The 25970-nt window shown below is 44.3% G+C and overlaps 1 protein-coding gene across 2 annotated transcripts in view; it reads left to right on the forward strand.

The window, feature by feature from the left end:
- Nucleotides 1-25970, forward strand: part of FAM120C (family with sequence similarity 120C) — a 95583-nt gene that overhangs the window by 19534 nt on the left and 50079 nt on the right. For both annotated transcript variants that reach the window (XM_040998171.1, XM_040998180.1), the window contains exons 2-4: nt 7416-7662; nt 8630-8712; nt 23832-23960. In XM_040998171.1, coding sequence (XP_040854105.1) covers nt 7416-7662; nt 8630-8712; nt 23832-23960 — 459 coding nt within the window. The remainder of the gene's footprint in view (nt 1-7415; nt 7663-8629; nt 8713-23831; nt 23961-25970) is intronic.

The raw sequence follows: 25970 nt of genomic DNA on the forward strand, positions 1-25970 counted from the left end.
CTCCTCTCCCTAGTCCCGAAGGAAGTTTACTGTTCTTCTGTTTCTGCACACTGCTCAGTGCTCCTGGATCCTACAAGGCAGGATTTGGGCTTCTTCCATCCCATGAGGTAGATCCAAACGGGGGTGGGTGACCTCAGAGTTCTTGGCCTCCGAGGGCACTCCAATTCCCCGTGGTCTCCTTGGCGGTTGGGATGTAGTCCTCGGTGCTCATACTGATAGTCCTAGGTGAGGATCTGGGAGTCTTCAGGGTTGGGATACAAGCCTCCTCCTGTCCGCCTGCTCCACTTTGCCTCCACCCGCCCCCCACTCTATGCATATGACTTCCATGACTTCCTGTTAAGAGGTTGTCAGGATCACTCCTGATTCCCCCATATGCCTTTGTAGTTTTGCTATTGTCTAATGCTGATTCGAGTCTGTTGTCTATGAGTTGCCAGTTATGATCCTGATAGGTTATATTTCCCGTCTTCCTCACACCTTCTAGGGTGATGTAAGATTTCTCCACTCTCCTTCCCCATTTCTGAGTAGCATAGTGACTGCTCTATTTTTAAAAAAGATTGAATTTATGTTATTTGAAAGGCAGAAGTACACATACACAGCAGGGCAGGGCAAGACAGACCCTCAGACCCTCTGTCTGCTAGTTTGTCCCCAAAATAGCTGAAATGGTCAGGGCTGGACCAGTCTGAAGGCAGGAGCTTCATCTGTGTCTCTCATGTGAGTCACAGGGCCCCAAGCACATGGACCATCTTCTGCTGCTTTTCCCAGGCCATTAGCAGGATTGTGAATCAGAAGTGGAGTAGGTGGGATTTGAACCTACACCCATATGGGAAGCTGACTCTGCAGATGATGGCTTTTAACCACTACACCACAGTGTTGGCCCCTACCCTGTTGCTCTTATGGCTGCATTGCTGAAAGTATGAGGTAGGAACTGTAGTTTTTTGTCTCTTCACATTATTCTTCAGGTATCTTGACACCATGTGTGAGTAATCTCTGTTTGATCTATGCTTTTTCCCCCAAGCAGATAAATTATATTTAAATGAAAGGAAAAAGGAATTGCTTTAAATTAGAAGTTACATCAACCAAGAGCAGAATGTGAACCCTACTTGTGCCATGAATTGAACAAACCAGCTCCCCCTCCCCATCAGGCATTTCGGAGGCAGTTGTGGGAAATACAGGGTATTACGGTAGTGAGACACTCCATTTTATTGGGTGTATTGGTATTGTGAGCATGTTATTTCTTAAAGTACTTAACTACCAGATAAATAATGCAGGATTTCTGAGTCAACGAGTTTGATGTCTGGAATTTGCTTTGTAGTGTGCCAGACGTGGCCACCAGCTGTGAAAAGCTACTTCAGTATTCACTAGTTGGAAAAAGAAATGGAAGTTCAAAGCACGGTGCGTCATCACCTCTCACATCCGTTAGGATGGCTGCTCTAAAATCTACAAATCACACGACAGACAGCTGTGGGGGATGTGCAGACACTGGCGTACTTGTGCACTATTGCTGGAACTGAAAAATGATGCAGTCGTTATGAGCAGTGTGGAGGTTCCTCCAGAAAATACAACTAGAATTCCTGAGTCAGGAATTCTGCCACTTGGTATAGATGTGAGAGAATGGGAGGCAGGATCTCAAAGAGGCGGCAGCACACTCTTCACAAGAGTCCAGGACGGGAAGCAGCTCAGATGGCCCCGGGCTGAAGGGGTAAATGAAACGTGTGTGTCATGGTGAGCCCTGCTCCACCTGAGTGGCACTCTCCACAACACAGGTGGGCTGCACACTTGCAAGCGGGGATGGTGCCGCACTTCACGTAGGTTTCTAAATACACAAGAATGTGCAAGAAGCAAGGGCCGAGTATTTGAAGTAAGAGTGACTTAACATTCAATGAAACTGGAATAGCAATGAAAACTGGATATTCTTGTCCTGGGAGTTCATTATGTTCTCTGTATGTTTAAAATCTTCTATAATAAAATGTTCTTAAAATGAGGACTAGAGGAGTGGGGCTTTGTGCACAAAACTGAATTTGAACCCTAGCCCCACTTTTGAAAATTTGAGACATAAAAATCAGTCATGCTTAATGTGTATAGACAGGCACACATTTGTCACCATTGTCTAATTCCAGAACTTTGGAAAGCTAAAAAGAGCCCTGATACCTACCAGCAATCACTCCTCATTCTTTCCCCCTCCTCATGGTTCTATTTTGGGACATTTTATACATAAGGAGTCATGGAATATGTGGCCACTTTTATCTAGCATATTTCACTTATTATAGTGATTTCATGGTAGCATGAATCAATACTTTGTTCCTTTGTAGCTGGGTAATAACTCCCTCATCTGAGTATACTACATTTGTACAGTGTATATGACAGGCATTTGGGAGGTTTCTACTTTTTTCGGCTGTTATTTAAAAATTCATTTCAGGGGCCAGTGTTGTGGTATAGTGGATTCAGCCACTACCTCCCGTGCCAGCAGCCCAAATTGACACCAGTTAGTGCTCAGCTGCTTCACTTCTAGTCCAGCTCCTTGCAGTTGTACCTGGGAAAGCAGAAGATGGTCTGAGTGTTTGAGCCCCTACCATCCACGTGGGCAGCACAGATAAAAGTTCTGGCTTTTGCCATGGCCTGTGCCATCTGGGGAATGAACCAATGGCTAGATCGATCTCTCTCTCTCTCTGTGTCTCTCACTGATTTTCAGAATAAATTTAAAAAACCACTTTTAAAAATGAAAATCTGTTTGAAAGACCAACAAGACAAAGAGAAGTCCTGTGTCTGCTGATTCCCTTCCCCAAATCCCTCCTGTCTCCAACAGCGCATGCTCACAGAAAGCAGGATCAGAAACAAAGCTGGCACTTGGACCCAGCTACTGCAATGTGGGATGCAGGTTCCCAAGCAGGTTTCCAGTCCTGTGTCAAACACCTGCCTTGACAATATTTCTTTTTTCATTATTTGAGGGATGGAGAGAGAGAAAGGAAGATAGAAGAAGGTAGAGGGAGGGAGGGAGGAGAGAAGGATGCTTGCAGGAAGCGGATTGTTGGAAAGCAGGTGCCCCTGGGAGCTGGGAATGGAATGCCGGTCTTCCACCATGGGTGGCAGGACCCCGATGACATGAGTTGGCACTGCTCCCTGCCATGGTTCATATTAGTAGGAAACTGTAATTGGAAGCTGGAGCTAGGACTTATAACCACGTACTTCCACATGCCTAAACAGCATCCTCAATAACATGGTAGCTACTAGTCCAAATGCTCACCATGTGGACAAATTTTTGTGTTGACGTAGCTTTTCAATTTTCTTGTGGGTATATACCTAAGAGTGGAATTGCTTTATCATGTGGGTGTCATATAGGTCCAAGTATTTGGGACCATCTTCCGCTGCTTTCCCACGTGCATTAGCAAGGAACCAAAAGTAGAGCAGCCTGCTCTGAAACCAGCATTCATTGGGAGTACTGGTAATAGGCTACACCACAACATTGACCCCCAAATTAATGTTTTGTATTGCACCTTGTTTTTGGTGCACCCATCATATCCATATTGTATACAGCTCCCCTTGTGTTAACCATTCAGCAATTGTCTTGTTTGTCAGGTGTACCATGGTGGTATCAACAATGCTTATATGTACTAACCCTGGTCTTCCTTAGTAATAGTCCCAAAGTACAAAAGTAATCATTCTGGCTGGCAATTTGAAAATAGCAAAGACAAGCTGCAAACTGTTCTTTTTAGTGAAGAAGTATAAATTCTCAACACAGTAAAGATAGGAAAAACAAAGCCCTCCTGTTCAGAGATTCCCAAGCTCAAAGGTTGAAAACAAAACAAAACGTCTTTCCTTGAATTTGTGAGGGAGGAAAAGTATGTTTCACTTAGTTTTTCTGTTACACCTGCAAATTGCAACAATGTGTGTGATCACTAGTTAATTAGCATCGAAAGAGTATTAAAGATAGGCATTTTAGAGCAAAACCAGTTTATGTAGTGCTTAGTACTGTGCACAGTTTGAGGCATCCTCTGGGGGGGTCTTGGACTGACTCCCTTGGGGTGACGGGGGCCAGGAGCTACTGTACTAATGCCTCATGGTGTTATTGTGAAGTTAGTGGGCGTGAAGAAGTTTGGGAAGAGTGCATGGCACATGGCAGATGCTCAATTGGAGCCTAATACGATCTTCTTTTGTTGCTCAATACCAGCCAACACCTGCTCTCTGTCCACCCCCTCCCCCGCCATGCATGTGTACACATACCTTCTGAAGTAAATCCAAAACAGGTGCTCTCAGAGGATGATGCTGTTGTCCATTCAGTTCTGTCACTGTGTTGTCTGTCTTAAGTCCTGTAAGAGTGAAGAGGAAAGTATGATGGGGTTGCTCAACAGGCTAATCCTCCATCTTTAAGTGCCAGCATCCCAAATGGGCAGCGGTTCAAGTCCTGACTGCTCCACTTCCACTGCTTATGGCCTGGGAAGCAGTAGAGCATGGCTCAAATCCTTAGGCCCCTGCACCCATGTAGGAGACCCCAAAGAGACTCCTGCCTCCTGGCTTCAGATCAGTTCACCTCTGGCTGTTGCATCCAATTGGGGAGTGAATCAGCAGATGGAAGAGTTCTCTCTGTCTCTCCTTCTCTATAAATTTTCCTTTCCCATAAAAAATATTTTTCCAAAAAGAAAATTTAAGCATTCTCTCAAATACATTACGCAAACGAAAAGACTGAAGAGGTCAGTCAGAACCATGCAGTTTATCTAAGAAGGAATTTGAAATGTCAAGAGAGAGAGGCAGGAGTCCGTTCTGGGCTCAGAAGGCAGAAGTCAGCAGCAGGAGCATTCGTAGAAATGAGCAATGTAGGAGTGAGGCAGTGGTGAATTCGGAATGAGATTCTTATTCTATTTTTTAAAGTGAGGATGCAGAATTGAGATATTAAGCTTTTTAAGAGGATGTTATTTTCATTTGAAAGGTAGAGTTGCAGGGAGAGAAGGAGAGACAGAGAAATTTCTTCCATTTGCTGCTGCACTCTGCAAATGGTCGCATGAGCCAAAGCTGGGCCAGGCCGAAGCCAGGAGTCTGGAGACTCCTCCAGGTCTTCCAGGTGGGTACAGGGGCCCAAGCACTTGGACCATCTTACGCTGCTTTCCCAGGCACATTGCTAGGGTGCTGGATTGATAATAGAGCAGTCAGGATTTGAGCTACTGCCATGAGAGATGTTGATGCTGCAAGCAGAGGCTCAGCTTGCCATGCCACAATGCCAACCCCACTGTTGTTTTCCATTACTACCTATCCTGCACCTGGAGTCATGGGGCTTTTTTTTTTCCCTATTCCTGGTCCTCATGCTAATCAGGTACTCATGCCAAGTCATTTGTCCTCTCAAGGCCTCAGTTGCCAAGCAACAGAGTTCAGCCCTTCAGACTAGATAAAAATCACCAGTCTTTGGCGTTCCAGAGCTCAAGTAGCTTGAGTGGTACATAATTTGCGTCAAACCAGCTGCTGGTTATGCGCACAAAGAGCATGGCTGTGGGTCACTTTGACCCAGGTGGCTGTTTTCAAGTTCGTTGTCTCAGAGCAGGGCACCTTACCTTTCTGAGCCTTGGTTGGCTCTGCTCTTAAATGCGCTGTATAATGCCTACATGTTCCGGTGGTGCTGGTAGAAGTGGGCATGGCACATTTCACATGTACGTGCCTGGGACCAGGCAGATGCATGCTCAACTTGAAACAGCCTAAACCTATAGTGTTCAATCACGACTGGAGCTACCCATAACTCTATATACATGGATTGCAATGATTTTCGGCTCTTTTGCCTAGGTAGCAAACACACACAGACCTTTCCTTCCTTCTCTACCAACCAACTTCCTTCCTTTGGAGTGACCTAATGTGTGATGTGCCTTTAACTTTGACTAGACTGTTTCCATAATCCTGCAAAAAATGTGATGCATGAGGATTCCTGTTAGACTCCAGGAAACTATGACAGGTTAATTGCATTCATCAAAATTATGCAGTTCCATGGTCTCTAGAGCAAAAATGTTGGCTTTGCTCTTTCTAGCCCTATGATCTTAGGGTAATAAAACATCTCTGTGACCTTATAAGATTATATTGTTTACCAAGCTAATGCATGTAAGTACTTGAGCATTACTTTGCACTAGGTACATATTCAGTCTCTTAGTCATTACTGTTCTACTATTTAAAAAAAAAAAAAAAGATTTATTTGTGGGCCCAAAATGGTAGCCTAATGGCTAAAGTCCTCGTCTTACATGTGCCAGAATCCCAAATGGGCACTAGTTCGTGCCCTGGAGTCCCCACTTCCCATCCAGTTTCCTGCTTGTGGCCTGGGAAAGCAGTCAAGGACAACCCAAAGCCTTGGGTCTTTTGCCTGGGTAGCAAACAAACATGTATGGGAGTCCCAGAAGAGCTCCTGGCTCCTGGCTTTGGATTGGCTCAGCTCCAGATGTTGTGGCTACTTGAAGTGGCCAGTTGTTGAAAGATCTTTGTTTTTGTCTCTCTTTCCCTGTTTGTATGTCTGGTTCTAATCTTGGAAGTCCCGTTTCCCACCCAGCTCCCTGCTTGTGGCCTGGGAAAGCAGTGTGGGATGGTCCAAAGCCTTGGGACCCTGCACCCGTATGGGAAACCTGGAGGAGGCTCCTGGCTCCTGACTCCTGGCTTCAGATCAGCTCAGCTTGGGTAGCTGGGGTCCTGCCATCCATGCAAGAGACCTAGTTTGAGTTCCTAGCTACTAGCTTTTGTCGTGGCCATTCTGAGTGTTTTGGGAACGCGCACCAGTGGATGAGAGCTCCCTCCATCTCTGTCTGTCCCTCAAACAGGTAAATGATGTGGAAAACTGAAGTCATACGGACCTCGTTAATTTCAGCATTCTGATTCTGAAGCACTTCAGGCCAACTTCATTAAAGGAGGCTAAAAAGGCTAGATAGTTGAATGACCATGTGTATAATATGAATTCTAGGCTGGGAGAGTATTTTTCTTATTTTTTTTATAATTGTGATTTATAATTTTTATTTTTGTTTTTTATTCGGAAAGGCAGAGAGACTGTGGTATAGATGGAAAGATCTTGCATATGCTGCTTCATTCCCCAGATGCCTCTTACAGCTGTGCTGCTCCTGCCTGAAGGAGGGAGCCAGAAACCCAGGTCCTTCAGCAAGGAGCACTTGAGCCTCATGTCCTGACCTTGGCTATGTGCATCCTCAGAAACAGAGCCAGGACTGAAACCCAGGCTCTCCACTATGGGATGTGGGTGCCCCAAGCAGCATTGGAACTGCTGTACTGGGAAGCTTTCCTGGTGATATTATGTGTCTTTTTTTTTTTTTTTTCATTTACGTATTCTGTTGAAACACACATAAAGTTAAATTTCACCAAACTCTACACTGTAGTTCTTAAGCTTCCTAACTTCTAACAAAATCTGGATCAATTTCAGTGGCATGATGTGTTCTCTGCTTCCCCCGCAGGTCTTTCAGAGCCTTGAGGATCACCATCTGGAAGTGGTAGCTTTTTTCAGGGAAAATGGTTTCCATGGCCTTCTTGCTCATGACTCCGAGTACGCACTCTACAATATCCCCTCTTACTACAGTTCCCACGCTCTGAAGCTGAGCTGGAATGGCAAGAACCTCACCACAAACCAGTTCCTGATGCAGGAGGTGGCCAAACAGCTGGGCCTGAAGCGGATGAATTTTCCCATATTTGCCGCATTGCTAGGTGGGTAATCCAAGGAGGAGACTCCATGAATTGGTAAAGTGCCCTCTTGTTATTAGCAGATAAGAGTAAAGTGAATTAGACTGTCGAGACTGGATTTGTCTTTGAAAGTCCACATGCCAAACACTGTGTTTGGGAGAACCCAGCAGGCTATTGGGCTTCCTAGTAGACCATACTAAAACTCATCATATTGTGTGATAGATTGCTACAGAATATTCTAGAACCTTACTCTGACTCTTGTAAAGCTTTTTTCTTGGGTTTTCATTTATTAGCTGTCTTATGCAGAGCATGATTTTGGCCAGTTGTTTTGTTAGTCCTGTACAAGTTTGAATCACTCAAAGCGTTAGCATTCGTTCCAAAGTATTAAATTTAGATCAGAAACAAATTTGTTGCTTATGTTTTTTTTTTTTCTCTTCGATTCTTTTGTGCTAAGATTTTATGGTGAAAATTTCCAAAAAAATACAAGAAATAAGACGAAAAACTTTGTAGTAAAAACCCTATATCCACCACGTGGATATATATCCACCACCCTATATCCACCACCATTAATGAAGCTGGGTCGGAAGGAGAGAAGGTGCGACGTGAATCAAGCTCTTGGACGAGGGAGGCCGTGTCCCAGGCAGGGCCTTCACTGCTGTGTGACACGCCTACTGCGAAACAGTTCTCACTTCATATCCCACTACAGGCGCATACTAAACAGCTGCCTTGGCCAAGTTGCCAAACTTGTCCAAACATTAGTTTCCTTTCCTAAAAAGACAGGGATAATATTAGATGTGTGAGTCATGACAGCAGTGACTCATTTTAGGCACTTGATACCTAGTAGATTATCAACACATAGCTACTACAATTATGGTACGAGGAATATGGTCCCTTGGGAATAATGTGATCATTTTCTGCTCCCAGACTTCTTTCATGGCCTGGAGGTTCTAAGAAAACTTTGTAAACAATAAATAACCAATGTGCTTTGTAGGAAACCACATTCTCCCAGATGAGGACCTGGCTGCCTTTCACTGGAGCCTGTTAGGACCAGAACATCCTCTTGCATCACTTAAGGTAAAGTGCCCCTTTCTCCCAGCTTCCTGCCCACCGCGATTAAGGGGACATCTGGTTTTGACTGGCTTTCTGATGTAATAATCAGCATGGAATTGCAAGAATTTCAAATATCTGCAGATAAAAAAGAGTTAGTTTCTACACTTAGTATCTTATCTGAAGAACTCGTGGAAATCTGTGAAGAGCACCAGTATCTCAGTAATTCAGTCACGAGGAAAGAACAGAAGCAGAGAATTCACTGCAGAGGACGTGCCGGGCCAGTTACGGGCCGATCTCGGCAGTGAGGAGGAACGCAGATGAGCAGAGCGCTGTGATAACAGTTTTAAGCACACTTTGGAAAGTTTCTCCACCTACTTCTGTGAAGGCTGGAGCAACAATGAGATCCTCGTGCATTTCTGGTGATTGTGTGAAAATTGTGTCCATTTGAACTGTTTGTTTCATTCTTTTCCTCCTTCCCCAAGCCACTAATACTGGTGCTCTCTCCTCATTGGCTCACTCTCGGTTCATGGGCTAATCTGCTATTTCAAGGACAAAATGGGAGCAAGGAGCAAAGAGAATGTCTCTACATTCTCTTGATCTCACCTGTATGTATCTGTGTGTACTGCCTGCCTCCTGTAACTGGGGGTAACCTATCCACTTACACCAGCTCATGGCTGACCTGTGGATGTCTTTGTCTGAGGCTAGCCCTTCCACTTACACAAGCCCCTCACGGTCTCACCAGCTGAAGAACATCAGCACTATAGTTCTCCCACACTGCCTCTTGCATCATCCATTTTTCTCTTTTCATTATAAACATACAGCCAATGGAAAAAACAAAAAGAGAAACACTCTTGATCTCATTTTCCCTGGCAAAGCTCCTGCTCCATATTTCTTCTTACTCCTGTGAAGTGTTGTCTCTCACCCGACCTGCTCACTATCCTCTTCCTCTGTTCTCTCTTCCATCTGATTTGCTGAGGTTGCCCTGATGAGGTCTCCAGGACCCTGCAAGTTGAAAAGCTTGCTGGCCAGCTGGCAGTTTCCATCTCTCCTGACCATCAACAGCGTTGCTTAGAGTCACTGATTCTTCACTTGGGTATAATGTCACTGCTGTCTCCTAGTTTCTTTATTTGTTTAAAGATTTTTCCATTTGTATTGGGAAGACAGATTTACAAAGAGGAGGAGGGACAGAAAGATCTTCCATCCACTGGTCCACTCCCCAAGTGGCTTCAATGGCCGGAGCTGGGCCGATCCAAAGCCAGGAGCCAGAAGCTTCTTCTGGTTCTCCCACTTGGGTGCAGAGAAGATCTTCCTCTCTGTCTCTCCTCCTCTTTGTATATCTGACTTTCCAATAAAATAAGTAAATCTTTAAAAAAAGCACTCTGAGCATCTTTTAGCAAGTATCATTGGTTCCTCCTTTAATGCTTTTTGAAACTTAAGCAATTTTTTAAAAAATTTAACAGGTATAAAAATGATTTATGTGGAATTATGTAGCCTCAATGGCTAGGACTATGCCAGTCCAAAGCCAGGAGCCAGTTGCTTCTTCCAGATCTCCCACGTGGGTACAGGAGCCCACGCACTTAGGCCATGCTGTGCTGCTTTCCCATGTGCATTAGAAGGCACCTGGATTTGAAGTGGAGCAGCTGCAACTCACTGGCCCCCACGTGGGATTCTGGCATCACAAGTGGTAGCTTAACTTTGTATGCTACAATGCTAGCCCAAGCATTTAACATTTCTTAGCTGGGATTATCCTCTAGTTTTAAATTTAAAAAAAAAAATAGGAAATATACAGCACGTTACCATTATCTGTAGTCATCCTACAATTCAGTAACCCCCAAGAACTTATTCCTGTTTACCTATACCTTAGTACTTATCAGGAAACATTTCCCTGTCCCTTCCCTCCTTCTTCCCAACCCATCCTTTGGCAATAATTGTTATATTTTAACTTTTAGGAAATCTCCTATTATTTAGGGTCCACATGAGTGAGAACCCATGGCATTTGTCTTTCTGTATGTAGCTTATTCCAGTTCCATTTGTGGTGTTGTAAATGATGACATTGCATCCATTTTTATGATTGCATACTTACTATTCCACTGTGTGTATGGACCACATTTGCTTTAACCACTTATTGGTGGATAGACACTTCAGTTGTTTCCATGTCTTGGCCTTATGAATAGTGCTGCAATAAGCATGGGAACGCAGACTGTTCTCCAGCTGGCTGTCACTTCCCTTGGATACATTGTATATATGCATGAGTATAGCATCGGTGCATCGAATGGTAATTCTATTTTTAATATGAGGGGAACATCCCTACTGTTTTCTACAACGGCTATTCTGATTTACATTCTCACGAGCAGTGTGAAAATTTCCCTTTCCTTCACATTCTCCCAAGCACCCAGTGTCTTTTGTCTTTTTGATAAAAAGGCAATGTTACTAAATGAGGCTATCTCATCTTGGTTTTTATTTGCATTTCCATGGCCATTAGTGATGTTAGACACTTTTTTTCAATATTTCTGGTAGCCTTTGTATGTCTTTCTTTGAAAAATATCTATTTAGATTTACTAACCATTTTTAGGTTTCTCTTTTGATTAAAAAAGATTTATTTTTATTTGAAAGGCATATTTTACAGGGAGGGGAAACACACAGAAGGAGAGAGAGTGAGAACCTTCCATTTGCTGATTCACTCAGCCAGAGCTGAGCCAATCCGAAGCCAGGAGAGGGGCTTCTTGCAGGTCTCCCATGTGGGTGCAGGGGCCCAAGGCTTTAGACCATACTCTGCTGCTTTCCCAGGCCACAGGCAGGGAAATGGGTGAGAACAGGGTGAGAACTGGATCAGTGGGAACATGAGTTGGTGCCCATATGGGCTGTCAGTGCTGTGGGTGAAGGATTAGCTTTTGAGTTGAGTTCCTCATATATGTTGGATATAAATTTGATATGGCTTGTAAATATATATTGCCATTTGAAATTTACTTCTTTACTCTGTTTGTTGATTCTTTTCCTCCTGTAAAAGTTTTCTAGTTTGTTGAAATCTCATTTTTCTATTTTGCCTTTTATTTCCTGTGCCTTTGGTGTCTAATCTAGAAAATCCTCTATTCCAGTGTCTTAACATTTTTCCCTACATTTTATTTTCAAAATGCATTTATTAATTTGGAAGGTAAAGTGACAGAGAAAGTCACACACATATACACTCATGCACACACATCTTTTGTCCCTTGATTCACTCCCCAAATCCCTGCAGTAGTCAGGAACCCAAGCCCTTGGGCATCTCTGCTCCCTTACCAGGCACATAAATAGGAAGCTGAGTCAGAAGTTTATTGGCTCGGGCTTGAACTGGCACTCTAGTAATGAGATGCCTGTGTTATGTTCTGTACCATAATGCCAGCTCCTTCCCTATAGTTCCTTCTGGTTTCAAAGTTTCAGGTCTCATATTTAGGTCTTAACTCCATTTTGGGGTGATTTTTATACATGGTGAAAGATAAGGATCTAGCTTTATTCTTCTACAAATGGATATCTAATTTTCCCAGTATGATTTGTTGAAAAGACCATTCTTTTTGGATTACATGTTCTTACCACCTTTGTCAAAGATCAGTTGACTGTGAATGTTTCGATTTGTTTCTAGGGTCTCTATTCTGTTCCATTGATCTATGGATCTGTCTTTATGCCAACACCATGCTGTTTTAATCACTGTGACTTTGTAAAATTTTAAAGTCGTGTAGTGTTATGCTTCCTGCTTTGTTCTTTTTGCTTATGATTGCTTCGGAAATTCGTGTTTTTTTTATAGTTCAATACAAGTTTTTGTAGGGTGTTTTTTTTTTTTTTTTTTTTTTTTTTACTATTTATGTGAAAAATGTCATTGGTGTTTGAGAAGGATTGAATTAAATCTGTAAATCACTTTGGATAACATGCACATTTCAATTATATTCAGTGTCTCAGTCTGTGAGTGCAAGATGTTTTTCCAGTCCTTTGTGTTCTTTTCAGTTCTTTCATCAATGATTTACAGTTTCATTGTGGAGTTCTTTCACTTCTTTGGTTAAACTTGTTCCCAGGTATGTTTTGTAGGTATTTGGAATGAGATTACTTTCTGCATTTCTTTTTTAGATGATTCAAAATACTGCTACTGATTTTTTACCTTGCTTTTGTATTCTTAAACGTTGTTCAGTTTATCAGTTTGGATAGCCTTTTGGTGGAGTTTTGGGGCTCTTTCTTTAAGATCACATCATCTGGGAACAGAGTTTGATTTCTCCCTTTCCAGCTTGGATGCCTCTTGCCTAACTGCTGTAAGACTGTGTTGGATAAAAGGGGTGAAAGCCGTCATCCTTCCCTTGTTCCTGATCTTATCTCTTATCTTACATATGTCCTTTATTAAGTTGAGGTATGCTTTTTTATCTAATGTGGTCAAAATTTTTATCATTAATGAATGTAGAATTTTTTCAATGTCATTTCTGCAGTTATTGAGATGATCATATTACATCCCTCATTCTATGGATGTGATATATTTATTGATTTACATGTCTTGAAGCCTCATTATACCCCTACATTGCATCCCATATGATCAATGTTGAATATAATGTCCTGTTGGATTTGAGTTGCTGGTAGCTTTGCATCCATGTTCATCAAAGATCTTAACCTGTAGCTTTCTTTCTTTAAAAGAGGTATCTATCTGTCTGTTTGAAAGAACTACAGAGAGGGAAGGAAGAAGGGAGGAACAGAGAAAGTGAAATTTTCCATTCACTGGGTCACTTCCCAAATGGCCATAGTGGCCAGAGCTAGGCTGGTTTGAAGCCAGGAGCCAAGTGTCCCACATGGATGCAGGGTCCCAAGGCTTTAGGCCATCCTCTACTGTTTTCCCAGACAATTAGCATGGAGCTGGATTGGGATAGAGCAGCCAAGACTTGAGTAATCGCCTTATGGAATGTTGGCATTGCAGGCAGAAACTTAACCCAATATACCACAATGTTCGATCCAACTTGCACTTTTTTGTTATATTCTTGTGTGATTTTGATATTCATGTAATGCTGACATTATAGAACGAATTTGTAAGAATTTCCTCCTCTTCATTTTTTTGGAAAAAATATAAGAAAAATTGGTGTTAACTTTTTTTAGATAATAATTTTTATTGTTGATGATTTTTACATAGTTCATTAGGAGGCAAAGGTTCAAGGGCTGCAGTGAGGAGGGTGAGACCATTATTCCCATATTCTCTTTGTTTCCTTCCTATATACGGGAAAAGGGAGGAGATAAGGGGTTAAGCCACCCCCAGCCTCCATACCCTGGGATGGAGGACAGTCACCAAATGCCATCTCAAGGTCCCTGTTGTAGGGCATGCTCTGAGGTCCTGCTCAAGTGATTTTGATAGTTCAAAAGTTCTGAATTACTGCCAATTTTGCTACTCCCAGCACAATAAAACCTCTCCAAAATCCACTGGTTGCCCATAGTCCACCTTAGAGTCTTCATTTGCCCAGATATTCACTGCCAACACTTGGCTAGGGTAGTTGATCAATTTGTTCAGTCCTCTCTTATGGTACCAGGTGTCCTCTGCAGGCTCCAAATTACTGCCATATCCTCTATGTGCACCTGGATATGCTGTCCACTGCTCCGTCTGAGCCACTGAGGTAGCCTAGCCCTGACACATGCATTCCACGCTCAGACCATGGAATCTGCAATTCTCTCCATGTTGGAGTTCAGTGATTTAGTTGGGACAATCCCCAATGAAACTTCATCTGAGGTGATCCCAGACCTGATTTTTATAAGTGCTCGCCAATAAAGGGACCGACACAGTCCATTGCCCCAATTAGCTTATGCACATGCTGGTAGTTGTAATTGCTGGATCAGTTGTGTCTCCATTCCTGTCCTCTACACACACCAGTGGCTATTGCAGCCCATCCCAATCCTGCCCACCACACACTTGGCCCTTATGTAAACCACTGGGAGCTGCAGCCTAGTAGGAGCAACCTGTAATAACCCCCACCAGATCCATCCCTGCCCTGGTTTCCATGCTTGCCAGTATGTACAGCAGACTTATCCAGTCTGTCCCACATCCCATTCAGCTCTCATACATGTCAATGGGCATTGAAGCCTAGTTCACCCCAACCAGCCCCTCTATCCATCCCACACATGCTGGCAGCTACCACTCTCTGTCTAGCCATGCCTGCCCCAGTCCTAGTTCTCATGCTCACCAGTCAGAGTGGCAACTTAAGAGGGATGTGCCCACTGTTGCCCTACTGGGTCCACTCCCACTCCAGGATCTTGCACTTTCCAGGTGGTACTGCAGTTCAACTTAACAGAATTAGTCCCCTGTGCCAGCATCTGCCAGCTGATACTGCGGCAAAGCCCAACTAGTCCACACCTACTCTGGCTTATGCATGCGCAGAAGGTACAGTCAGCCCAGCCTGGCTTTCCCCTGATCCAGCTCACATGAAGCCAACATGTGTTACAGCCCTGACTGGCCTGGTCTGCCCCCATCACAGCTCTCACGTTCACCAGTGGAAGTAGTGATCCAACAGGGGGGCCCCGTGTATCGCCCCCTACTGGATTAGCCCCCTTCCCAACTGGGTCTCATATGTGCTGGTTGGGTGCTGTGGCCCAGTCTGGCATGGCCCACCTCAACTCAGCATTTGCCAGTGGGTACTGTAGCCTGGCCAGGCCCAGCCCACACCCAATTCCAGCTCACACTGGTGAGGGTACAGCCTAGCCAAGCCCAGCCAGCCCCCAGTCCTGGCCCTCATGTGAACTGGCTTGTGTTGTGACCCAACAACTCAACCCAGGTGCCAAGATTCACCAGCAGATGATGTGAACTTGGCCAGACTAGTTTGCCCATGACCCATGCCAAATGTATGCCAGTGGGTGTCTTTCTCTGGCCTGGTCTGGGCTGCTCCCTATCGTGGTTCATGCACTCACCTGCAGGGACTGTGTCTTGCCAGAGGAGTTGCCCAAGCTCCTCCAGCAGATCCTCTCCTAGTGCCAGATGTTGCTCTTACTGGTGGATCCATAGGGCAGCCCTGTTTAGTCTACCTCCTGTCCTTGCAAGAACAGAGACCTTTCCTGACTGACTTTCACCCATTCTGGATTTTACTTTTGGGTGTTACAGCTCAGCCAAACCTGGTCCGTACCCTGACACAGCTCACACATGGCTCAATAGGGGCAGAGACCTAGCCCAGCCCATCCTCCACCTACCCTGGTTCTCACGAGCAGCAGTGGGTGCTAGAGTCTAGCCCAGACTGGCACACCCCCGACCCAGTCCACACTTGTGCCAAGGGACACTGCAGCCATGTCCAATCTAGACTGCAGCCCCCACTCAGGCCTGTGCACTCACCAGTGGTAACCACAACCCAGCAGGGGCATCTCCTTTGTTCCCCAAACAGGCCTGTTCCCAGCCATTGATATTGTGTGTGCCAGTGGTTGCTCTGACCCAGCTTGGCATAGTCCCTCCCCTGTCTTGGTCTTTGCCTCTGGATGCTGTAGCCTGGGCTGACCCAGCCTGCCCACAATCCCAACTCTTACTGGTGGGTGATAGATCCTGGCCCTGCTCAGTCTGCTCCCATCCCTGGCTCATGCAAAATGGTAGGTGTGACAGCCTAGCCTGGCATGACCTGTGCTCCAGCCTGGTTTCTGCTCTTGCCAGTAAACTAAGGTTTGCTCATCCCTGCCTGGTCTGCCCCCTTCCAAAACCAAGCCACACATTTGCCAATAGTTGGAGCTACCTTGCCCAGCCTGTCTGATCTCCAAGCCTAGACCATGTGCTTACCTGTGGAAGCTGTGACTCACTAAGGAAGTTTTCCAACTTCGCCTAATTGGCCCATTCCCAGACCCAAATCTCATGCATGCCAGTGGGAGCTAGACCCTTGTCTGACATAGCCTAACCCTCCACCTTGGCTTGTATGAGCTAGTGAATGTTACGGTCAGGCCCACACCACATCCTGTTTTAGGATGTATATGTGTGTGCTGCAGCCTAGACCTGCCCAGCCTAACCTGGCCCAAGTCCTCCTAGAAGCAACCATGCTTGCCGGTAGGGGTATCCACTAAAGCCCTGAGACAAAGCCCTGAGATCGAACTCTCCTGGGACTCTCCCACCTTAACATTTTTTTTTTTAAAAAAAAAAGATTTATTTATTTGTTTGTTTTTATTTGAAAGTCAGGCATACAGAGAGGAGGAGAGACTGTTTGCTGATTCACTCCCCAAGTGGCCCCAATGGCCAGAGCTGAGCTGATCCAAAGCCAAGAGCCAGGAGCTTCTTCAGGGTCTTCCAGGCAGGTGTAGGTTCCAAGACTTTGGCTATGCTTGACTGCTTTCCCAGGCCACAAGCAGGGAGCTGGATGGGAAGCGAGGCTGCCAGGATTAGAACCAGCGCCCATGTTGGATACTGGTGTGTGCAAGGCAAGGGCTTTAGCCACTAGACTACCTGGCCCAGTGTTAACTCTAAAAGTTTTAAAACAGGGTCCAGTGCTGTTGTGTAGCAGCCTAAGCCTCTGCTTGTGGTGCTGGCATCGCATAAGGGCACCAGTTGAAGACCTAGCTTCTCCCAGGCAGAGGATGGCTCAAATCCTTGGGTCCCTGCACTCATGTGAGAGCTCTGAATGAAGTTCCTGGTTCCAGCCATTGTGGTCATCTGGGGAGTGAGGCAGCAAATAGAAGATCTTTCTGTCTCCTTTTTTTCTCTGTCATTTTTCTATTCAATTACCATTCATGGCTGTTGTTTGTGTTCTCCTTAAATGAAGATTTTTGTTTGTTTTGTTTTTGACTTGTTAAGCATTGGTTTTGGTGGAGTATTAAGCCATCTTATTGTAATGGAAATTTATACAGATTAATACTATGTTATGCCAACAACTAAAATGGCAGACCATGAGAAAGAAAGAAGGAAAGAGGGTGGGAGGGAGGAGATGTCATCATGTTCTTAGAATTGTATCTACCAGTGACATTGAGTCTGTTAAAAAGTATCTAAAAATGTGAAAGTACCAAAAAAGGATATTTTATAGCATTCAGCAGTGAGGCCTACTAGTCCTGGGCTTTTCTTTGGCAGGACATGTTTATTATTATTATTGATTCCATCTCACTACTCATACCTGATCTGCTTAGATGTTTTGTTTCCTCAAGAGTCCTTCTTAGTGAGGTAGGTATGGCCAAGAGCTTGTCCTAATGTTCTAAGCACTTGAATGTGTTGCTGTGTAGTTGTTCAAAGTACTCTCTCAGCGAGCCTTTGCATTTCTGCAACGTCAGAATGTTTCCGTCTTTCATCTCTGGTTCTCTGTATGAGGAGTTTTTCTTGGTTTGTCTAGCAAAGAGTTTATCAATTTTCTTTTTCCGATGAACAGGCTTTTTATTTAATTGATTTTCTTTTCTCCTGTGCTTGGTTCCAGTCTCGGAATCATTCCTTTGTGTTTCGAGTTTTATTAGCTCTTTACTTCTACCAATTCGGGGTTTGATTTGTTCCCATTTCTCTATTATTTTGAGATGCAGGCATTGATGTGCATAAAATTCCCTCTTGTACTTCTTTTATGGTACCTGTAAGTTTTGGTATGTGATAATTTCTGTTTTCATGTATTTTAAGAAATGTTTTCATTTCTTCCATCATCCATTGACTGTTCAAGATTAAGTTGTTTAATTACCATGTGCTTGTGTAGTTTCCAATGTTTCTCTTATTAGTGACTTCTGGTTTTGTTGCATTGTGGTCCTAAAAGCTATTGGTATGATTCTGTGCTTTTAAATTTCTTGAGACATGCTTTGTTGCCTGTCATATGATCTATGCTGGAATATTTTCCCTGTGCTGCTGAGACAGGTGGGAGTCTGCTGATGTTGGATGGAAGCCCCGGACATGTTGGCTGGGCCCAGGGATGAAGATTACAATCTAGCTCTTCCTCTTTTATGATTTTCTATCTAGATGAGGTATCCATTTCTAAAAGTGGAATGTTAAAGTTCTCTAGTGTTGTAGTATTATAATATCTTTATAATTATTATTATATTATTAAGATACAATATTCTATGCTATATACTAAAAAGATTATATACTATATAATAATAAAGTATAATACATTATACTATTATAATATCTGGTATTGTGTCATCTCTTCTTTTAGTTCTATTAATATTTGCTTTCTGGGAGTTTGCATTTTGGCATAGTGGTTTTAAGCCACTACTTGCAAATTCCAGCATTCCCATGTGCTAGCTCAACTCCTTGCTGCTCAGCTTCTTTCTCTGTCCTTCCCTCTCTTTGTAACTCCTGACTTTCAAATGAATAGATGATTCAGAAAATCCATTCAGCCGTTCTCCGTCTTTTAATTGGCAAATGTAGGCCATTGACATTTAAGGTAATTGTTCTTGGGTAAGGTCTTACTGCTGTCATGTTGATACTTCATTGTATTTTTATTGTAGTTCCTCTCTCTGTGCTTCTCTAACCACAGCTTCACTTGTGGTTCAGTGGTTTTCTCTAGCGGTATACTTTGATTCATTTCTTTTATAACTGTTATAGGTTCTTGCTTTGTGGTTTCCATCCATGAGATTTATAGCAAAAGTCTTTTAGCAAAGAGATAAGAAATAATAATAAGGAAATTTATGCTTTTCTGTTCCTCCCCACATTTTGAATTTTTGACAGTTCACTTATTTTAATATTGCCTTAAGATTTTAATATAGTGATTATAAAATTTTTGATCTTCACAGTAAAAATAAACACCACTTTTACAATGTTAGAGCAAAGCTTCTCTGACCCGTGAGTTTTCTACCTGCTGATATTTTCTACTTATTAAAATCTTCTTCCAGTTTGAAGAATTCCTTTTAGCATTTTTTGTAGCATTTATCTGGTGGTGATAAATTCTTTGAACATTTATCTGGGAATATCTTTGTGTCTTCCACACATATGAAGGATAGTATTGCTGGAGACAGTATGTTTTTAAAGATTTTTTTTTTAATTTGAAAGAGTTACAGAGGCAGAAACTCAAACACACACACACACACACACACACACACACACACACACACACACACACACACACACACACACAATCTTTGGTTTCCTGCTTTATTCTCTAAGTGGCCCCAACGGCCTGGGCTGAGCCAGGCTGACTGGTGCTTCATCTAGACCTCCCATAGGGGTCACCGAGAGCTGGATTGCCAGTGGAGCAGCCCACATGGGATGCCAGTGTCACAGAGTGTGGATTCACCCATTATGCCACAGTGCCAGTCCCTAGGGACAGTATTTTTGACTGGCATTTTTTTTTTGCCTCAGTACAGCATCACATTTCTCATTCCATATGATAAACTTTTCAATTGAAGAATGTCTGTTTTGATTTCATTTTGGTTGAATCTCTGTTGGAACATCGAATTATTTTTCTGTATTCTCTTGACATCTTGAAGTGCTTGCAAATGGCAGTTGCTGGATGGTTGCTCTTTGTCTTGTGACGAGGTCAGCGTTTCCTGGAAGTTCTGGCTGCTTGTTGGTGTGTGGCAGCACTGCGTATGGAAGCATTAGTGTTTAGTTATCTAGATTCATCTGGGGCCGTCCTTGTAGAAATCCTAAGCGGTTTGTTTGATGTCTCTGTTTCTGTACTAGATTGCAACTGAAGTCATGGTCTACTCCATAACACTGCTGGAATGTTCTTGCTGACTCATTTCTACACTGCTCCCCAGATTCCCTTATATCTGTAATCTGCAGTTGCTGTGTCATTCAATATTACTGAGAAAGTACCCGCAAACAAGTGGCCTGTCCCTTTAAGCCTCTCCCTTTTGCCTGTGGTAGTCTCAAATTCTTTGTCCTCCATGCACCAATGCCATGACTCTGTACCACATCTGGAGTTCCCAGCCCACCAAGACCAGTACAGCACAGGGTCAGGCAGTTAGACGCAAGGGTCACATTAGCCAACGGCTGATGAAAGCTAGAGTGTAGGAGTGCCCACCCGGAGCCGTGCGTCAACGTATGCAGAAGTCCTGGGGATAGGCACTGTTAGGATGTGTTCCAAGCTGGATTTCATCAGCCTGGTACTAGGTCCCGAAACAGCTCTGTGATTCCTTGTTGCATTCCCTGAGATTGCTGGGAGTGTGACACGGGCCTCCCCTCAGCTATGCAGGCAGGCCCTAGGTGGATCTCACCTGAGTCTCACAGTTACCAGGCCCTGTGCAACTATTAGGGACACACCAGGGCTGCCAGAAGTTGATGATGCTACACACCAAAACAACTAGCTTGTCTCCCCAGGCTAGAGAGGCTTGGCGAGCTGCAGGTGTAGGCTGGTCTTTGCGCTCCCTAGCGCGATCCTGAGCTCCCTCTTGTGGCTTCTTCGCACAACTGCAGTTTGACTTTCTGCAGGAGATGGGGGGAGGGGCCTAACTTACATTGGTTCCCTGGGACAGAAGTCTGCGATTGGGTCTGGGGTGGGAACGGGGAGTAGTACAAGGGAACTCTGACCTAGGCAATTTTTTACGGTGGGCCTGACACTGGCATTCAATCCGCTCTCCCTTTCCCAGGCAGGAGTGTCTGTCCACGTTGTTTAGGGCTGGGGGCAACATTAGCACAGCCAATGCTTTCCTTGGTTGCTTTCTTCCGTAAGACGTTGCTTATGATTCAAACGCAAGGAGGCGCTGTGATTGGCTTCCTTAGCGCTTGTGAAGCAGCTTGCCCTGGCATATGGCTTCTCACAGTGCTGGCGCCTTGGGGCGATCATGGTTCCCCATTCTTGCAAACTGTATCTGTTGCCCATAATTTTCCACACTGCCACCCTGGGCAACCCGCCATGACTTTTTGTTGTTGTTAAGATTTCATTTATTTATTTATTTACTTACTTAATTACTTGAAAGCGAGAGATCTTCTGTTCCGTCTCCACCGCTACTTTGGGCAAACCACCATGATTTTTGTTAAGATTTTAATTAATTAATTAATTAATTAATTAGAGCTTCCTTCCGCTTTGAGTGCCTAAATGGCCATAACAGCCAAGTCTCCCATGTGCGTGGCAGGGTGACTTTCTGGCCTCAGACCAGAATTCCTATAGGAGATGCTGACATCTTGAGCTTAACACGCTACCCCACAACTCCAGCCCCACTTGCTTGGATTATTATAATAGTTTATTAGCAGTTGATTTTCTGCTTCCTCTCTGTTCATATCTCTTCATATCTTTTCTCAGTATATCAGCAGTGTAAGGCTTTACCAAAAAAAAAGAAGAGAAGAAAGAAAGAAAGAACAACTGACTCATATCCTGTCACCTTTCCCTTTCAAATCCCCCAGTGTCTCGTTGCGTCATCCCCGGGGCCTTTGGCCTGGCCGAGGAACTCAGCTGCGTGGGCCCTGATGCTGTGTCTGCCATCTCATCTCTGCCCTTGCTCTTAGCAATGCTGTTGCCTCCCATCCAGCTCCCTTCGCCCTTTGAAAGGTTCGCACAGACGTCATTTGCTCAGGGAGACCTTCCAGTTCCTGCCCCGAAAGGGCACGTGGGTGCACGTGCACACACGCACACGCAGATGTGCGTGGCACTGCCCAGCTCCTTCGCCCTGACCTGTTCCCCACAGCACTGAGCTGCCTAGAGCACAATGTTGTTCTTACAGAATTCCCTCTTTTAACCCCTTTTACCCATCCCAGCCTGCAAGGACGGGGCTTTAGTCTGTCTTGGTCTCTGCTGAGTCCCCGGGACCTGGGACAGTGCTTAGAGTAGGCAGCAAACATTTTTGAACAGATTGAATGATAATGGCCTTTTAGCAAAGCCGTTTCTATAGAAATGATTGAAGTTGTTTATGCCTATGACTCAATCATGACAATTCAAGGGAGCTTGCAATTAACTGATTGGAACGTGGGCAGCAAGCTATACGCACATTTCACCAGAGCAGTAACATTTTTTTTTCTCCTTAAAATTACAAGTGTCATACGAGCAGGGAAAGGGGTCTTATAGGAGGTGAGTCAGCATTGTACCATCTCCCAGATTTGACAGCTGGCAGGCTGCTGCCACATTTGCTGGGTTTCATTGTTATCATTGCTAATGTGATTCAAGGCACACAGCATATTTCAAGGCACTTCATTGCTGTCTCCTTGTGTGTGCATCACTGAAACACCTTGGTGCTATCTTCCATAAACACAATGCCATAATTACTCCTAAACATGAAAGGCCTTGATAATATCTTTTTTTTTAAAGCTGAAAATATTTCTTTTTTTTAAGATTTATTTTATTTTCATTACAAACTCAGATATCCAGAGAGGAGGAGAGACAGACAGGAAGATCTTCTGTCCGATGATTCACTCCTCAAGCAGCCGCAGCAGCCGGTGCTGTGCCAATCCAGAGCCAGGAGCCAGAAACTTCCTCCAGGTCTCCCACGTGGGTGCAGGTCCCAAGGCTCTGAGCTGTCCTCCTCTGCTTTCCCAGGCCACAAGCAGGGAGCTGGATGGGAAGTGGAGCTGCTGGGACCAGAACCAGTGCCCATATGGAATCCTGGCGCGTTCAAGGCTAGGACTTTAGCCACTAGGTCATGCCGCCGGGCCCTATAATGTCTTAATATGCATTCTGTTTTCCTGATGGACTCTTAAAAAAAAAAAAAACCAATTTTGTGATGTTGCTTCAAGCATGTTCTGCACGTGGCAACATTATTTTTTTTAAACAGTTGTTTGAAAGAAAGAAAAGCAGAGAGAGAGAAAGAGGGAGAGAGAGATCTTCCATCTGTGGATTCGTGCTCCAAGTGGCTGAGACAGCCAGGGCTGGGCCATAGCAAAGCCAGGAGCCAGGAGCTGCATCCCGGTCTCCCATGCAGATGCAGGGCTCTAGCACTGGGGCCATCTTCTGCTACTTTTCCCCCAGCTGCAGTAACTTGGAACTAGAAAAACCAGGCCTAAACACCAGTGCCCATATAGGACACTTTTATAGGTGGTAGCTTTTACCCCTATCCTACAGCGGCAGCCCCACAGTGTTGCTTTTCAAAGCACAAAAGCTGGAAGCAGTCAAAATGTCTTAGGTGATAAATGAAGATGACAGCATAAGGTAGGAGGATTATATCTACAACTGTTTGGTCTCTTGCAAGTGCAGCTATACTGAGAATAAGAGAGGGGAACTATTTTTCAAAATAAAAATAGTTTAACTCCTGTGGGTCAATGGATTGAGTCGCCTTGCAGTCCTCATGTCATCCACCTTACCCTTTTTCTGTTACCCATCTTGCATATCAATGCCCCTTCCTTGTCTTGCCTGTTCTAGGTTCGAGCTCACCAGCTGGTTCTCCCTCCGTGCGACGTGGTGATCAAGGCTGTTTCTGAGTATGTGAGTTCCATCAAGGACCCCTCAAACCTCGATGTGGTTGGAAAGGATGTTTTCAAGCAGTCTCAGGTGAGCCAGCGTTCCTCTTTCTCATAACTGGGACACCAGCCTCTCTCGTCCCAGCTGCTTGTCCCGGGCGGGCTTGCAGATTACACGTCAGGATTTCCTGGGTTCTCCGAAAATATCACCAAGCCTCGATCGAGAGAGTTCTGTTTTGTACTAGAATGATGAACATCCAGTCTGGGAAGTTTGGAACATGGGGAAAACACTTAAAATCTCATTGGGCAGAAAGCCTGCTGACCGCTCTCCCAGTTTTGTATGTGTACGCTAAGGTGCGTCTGAGAGCGGACGATGAGTCTGCGTAAGACAAGGATGGAGCAGGCATTTGACACAGCAGTTCAGACTGCCACATCCCCTGTGGAATCGCCTCTGCTCTTGCCGCTCCTCCAGCTCTGCTGATAGCTGGGTCCCTGGCACCCACATGGGAAACCTGGGCTGACTGCCAGTCTCCAGTCTCCAGCCTGGCCCGGCTCCAGCTGGCAAAGGCATCTGGGAAGTGAGCCAGAGGATGGGAAATCTCTCCCTCTCTTACCTTTCAAACAAATCACAATCAAAATTTCATTGTTAATCGTGGAGAAAAAAACTCAACTGGTAATTTATCCTCTTAAAATGAAACCAAATTTTCGGAAAATAACGGTTTTATTTATAGCAATTTGGTTTGTACTTACAACAGTGGGTTTTTCACTTTTTGTTTTAATATACAAGTGAGACATAAACTTGTGTTGGAGTACATCCCCAGGTTTCTCATGGTGTGCCTCTGTAATAACACCAAGCCTAGCCCTGGTAAGTCACATGTTTGCTCTCTGTCGTAGTAGTTATACCTTCTAGAGAAAGTTCACATGAATGTAATTCAATAGTGGGCAATTTCTTGAGAACAGCTTCTTTCATGCACATAATGCCTTGGGATTTTTCTAACTTCTTAAATATTGACATACTGATGATTCATTTCTTACTGAATACATTCATTCTGTGGATACACCAAAAATTTCAAGGGATAGCGAGACTGACTCCAGTTTTTGATGCTTGTGAGTAGAGCTGATATAACATTTATGGACAAGTTTTGGCACTAACATAATTATTCATTTCCCTAGTGTAAGTACCCAGAGGTGGGATTTCTGGTAACACGGTGAGTGTGTGTGCAAATTCTTACAAACCTTGCCAAGCCATTTTCCAGAGGAACTGCTCCATTCCTTCCTGGCACTTGGTACTCACTGTATTTTTTAATTGTCAAATAAAACCTCTCTATATTATATATAACACATCAGTTTGAAATATGCATATGGTTTGGAATGGCTAAATTGAGCTGATTAACATACACATTACTTCACGTACTTTTCCTTTCTTTGTGACAATGACATTTAAAAACTACCCTTGGGCCCTGTGTAATGGCTTTAATTGGCTAATCTTCCACCTCCAAGAGCCAGCATCCCATATGGACACTGGTTCATGTCCCAGCTGCTCCACTTCCCATCCAGCTCCCTGCTTGTGGCCTGGGAAAGCAGCGAAGAATGGCCCAAGTACTTGGGACTCTGCACCTGCGTGGGAGACCTAGAGGAGGCTCCTGGTTTCAGATTGGCTCAGCAGTTCATAGATCCTCTTTGGTGGATGGTGTTTTCATGAGCAGTCTTTCTCCTGTCATTTAATGTATTTGCTTGTTTACTCACTGTTGAGCTGGGATAATTCTTCACATATTTGTATACAAGTCTTTGTCTGGTTTCTGGTGTGAAAATATTTTCCCATCTATTAATTCTTTAAGATTTATTTCTTTCATTAGAAAAACACAGTTTCAGAGAAAGAGGGAGAGACAGAGAAAGATCTGTCATCCACTGGATCATTCACTAATTGGCTGTGACGATCGGGACTGGGCCACACCAAAGTCAAGTGCCCAGAATTCTGTCTGGGTATCTCATGTGAGTGGCAGGGAATAAAGTACTTAGACCATCTTCTGCTGCCTTCCCAGGCACCTTAGCAAAGAGATGGATTGGAAGCGTAAAAGCTGGGACTCAAACTGGTGCTCTG

This window comes from Ochotona curzoniae, unplaced genomic scaffold, assembly GCF_017591425.1.
Source record: "Ochotona curzoniae isolate NIBS_2020 unplaced genomic scaffold, NIBS_Ocur_1.0 contig_1274, whole genome shotgun sequence".
In the NCBI taxonomy this organism is placed as follows: domain Eukaryota; kingdom Metazoa; phylum Chordata; class Mammalia; order Lagomorpha; family Ochotonidae; genus Ochotona; species Ochotona curzoniae.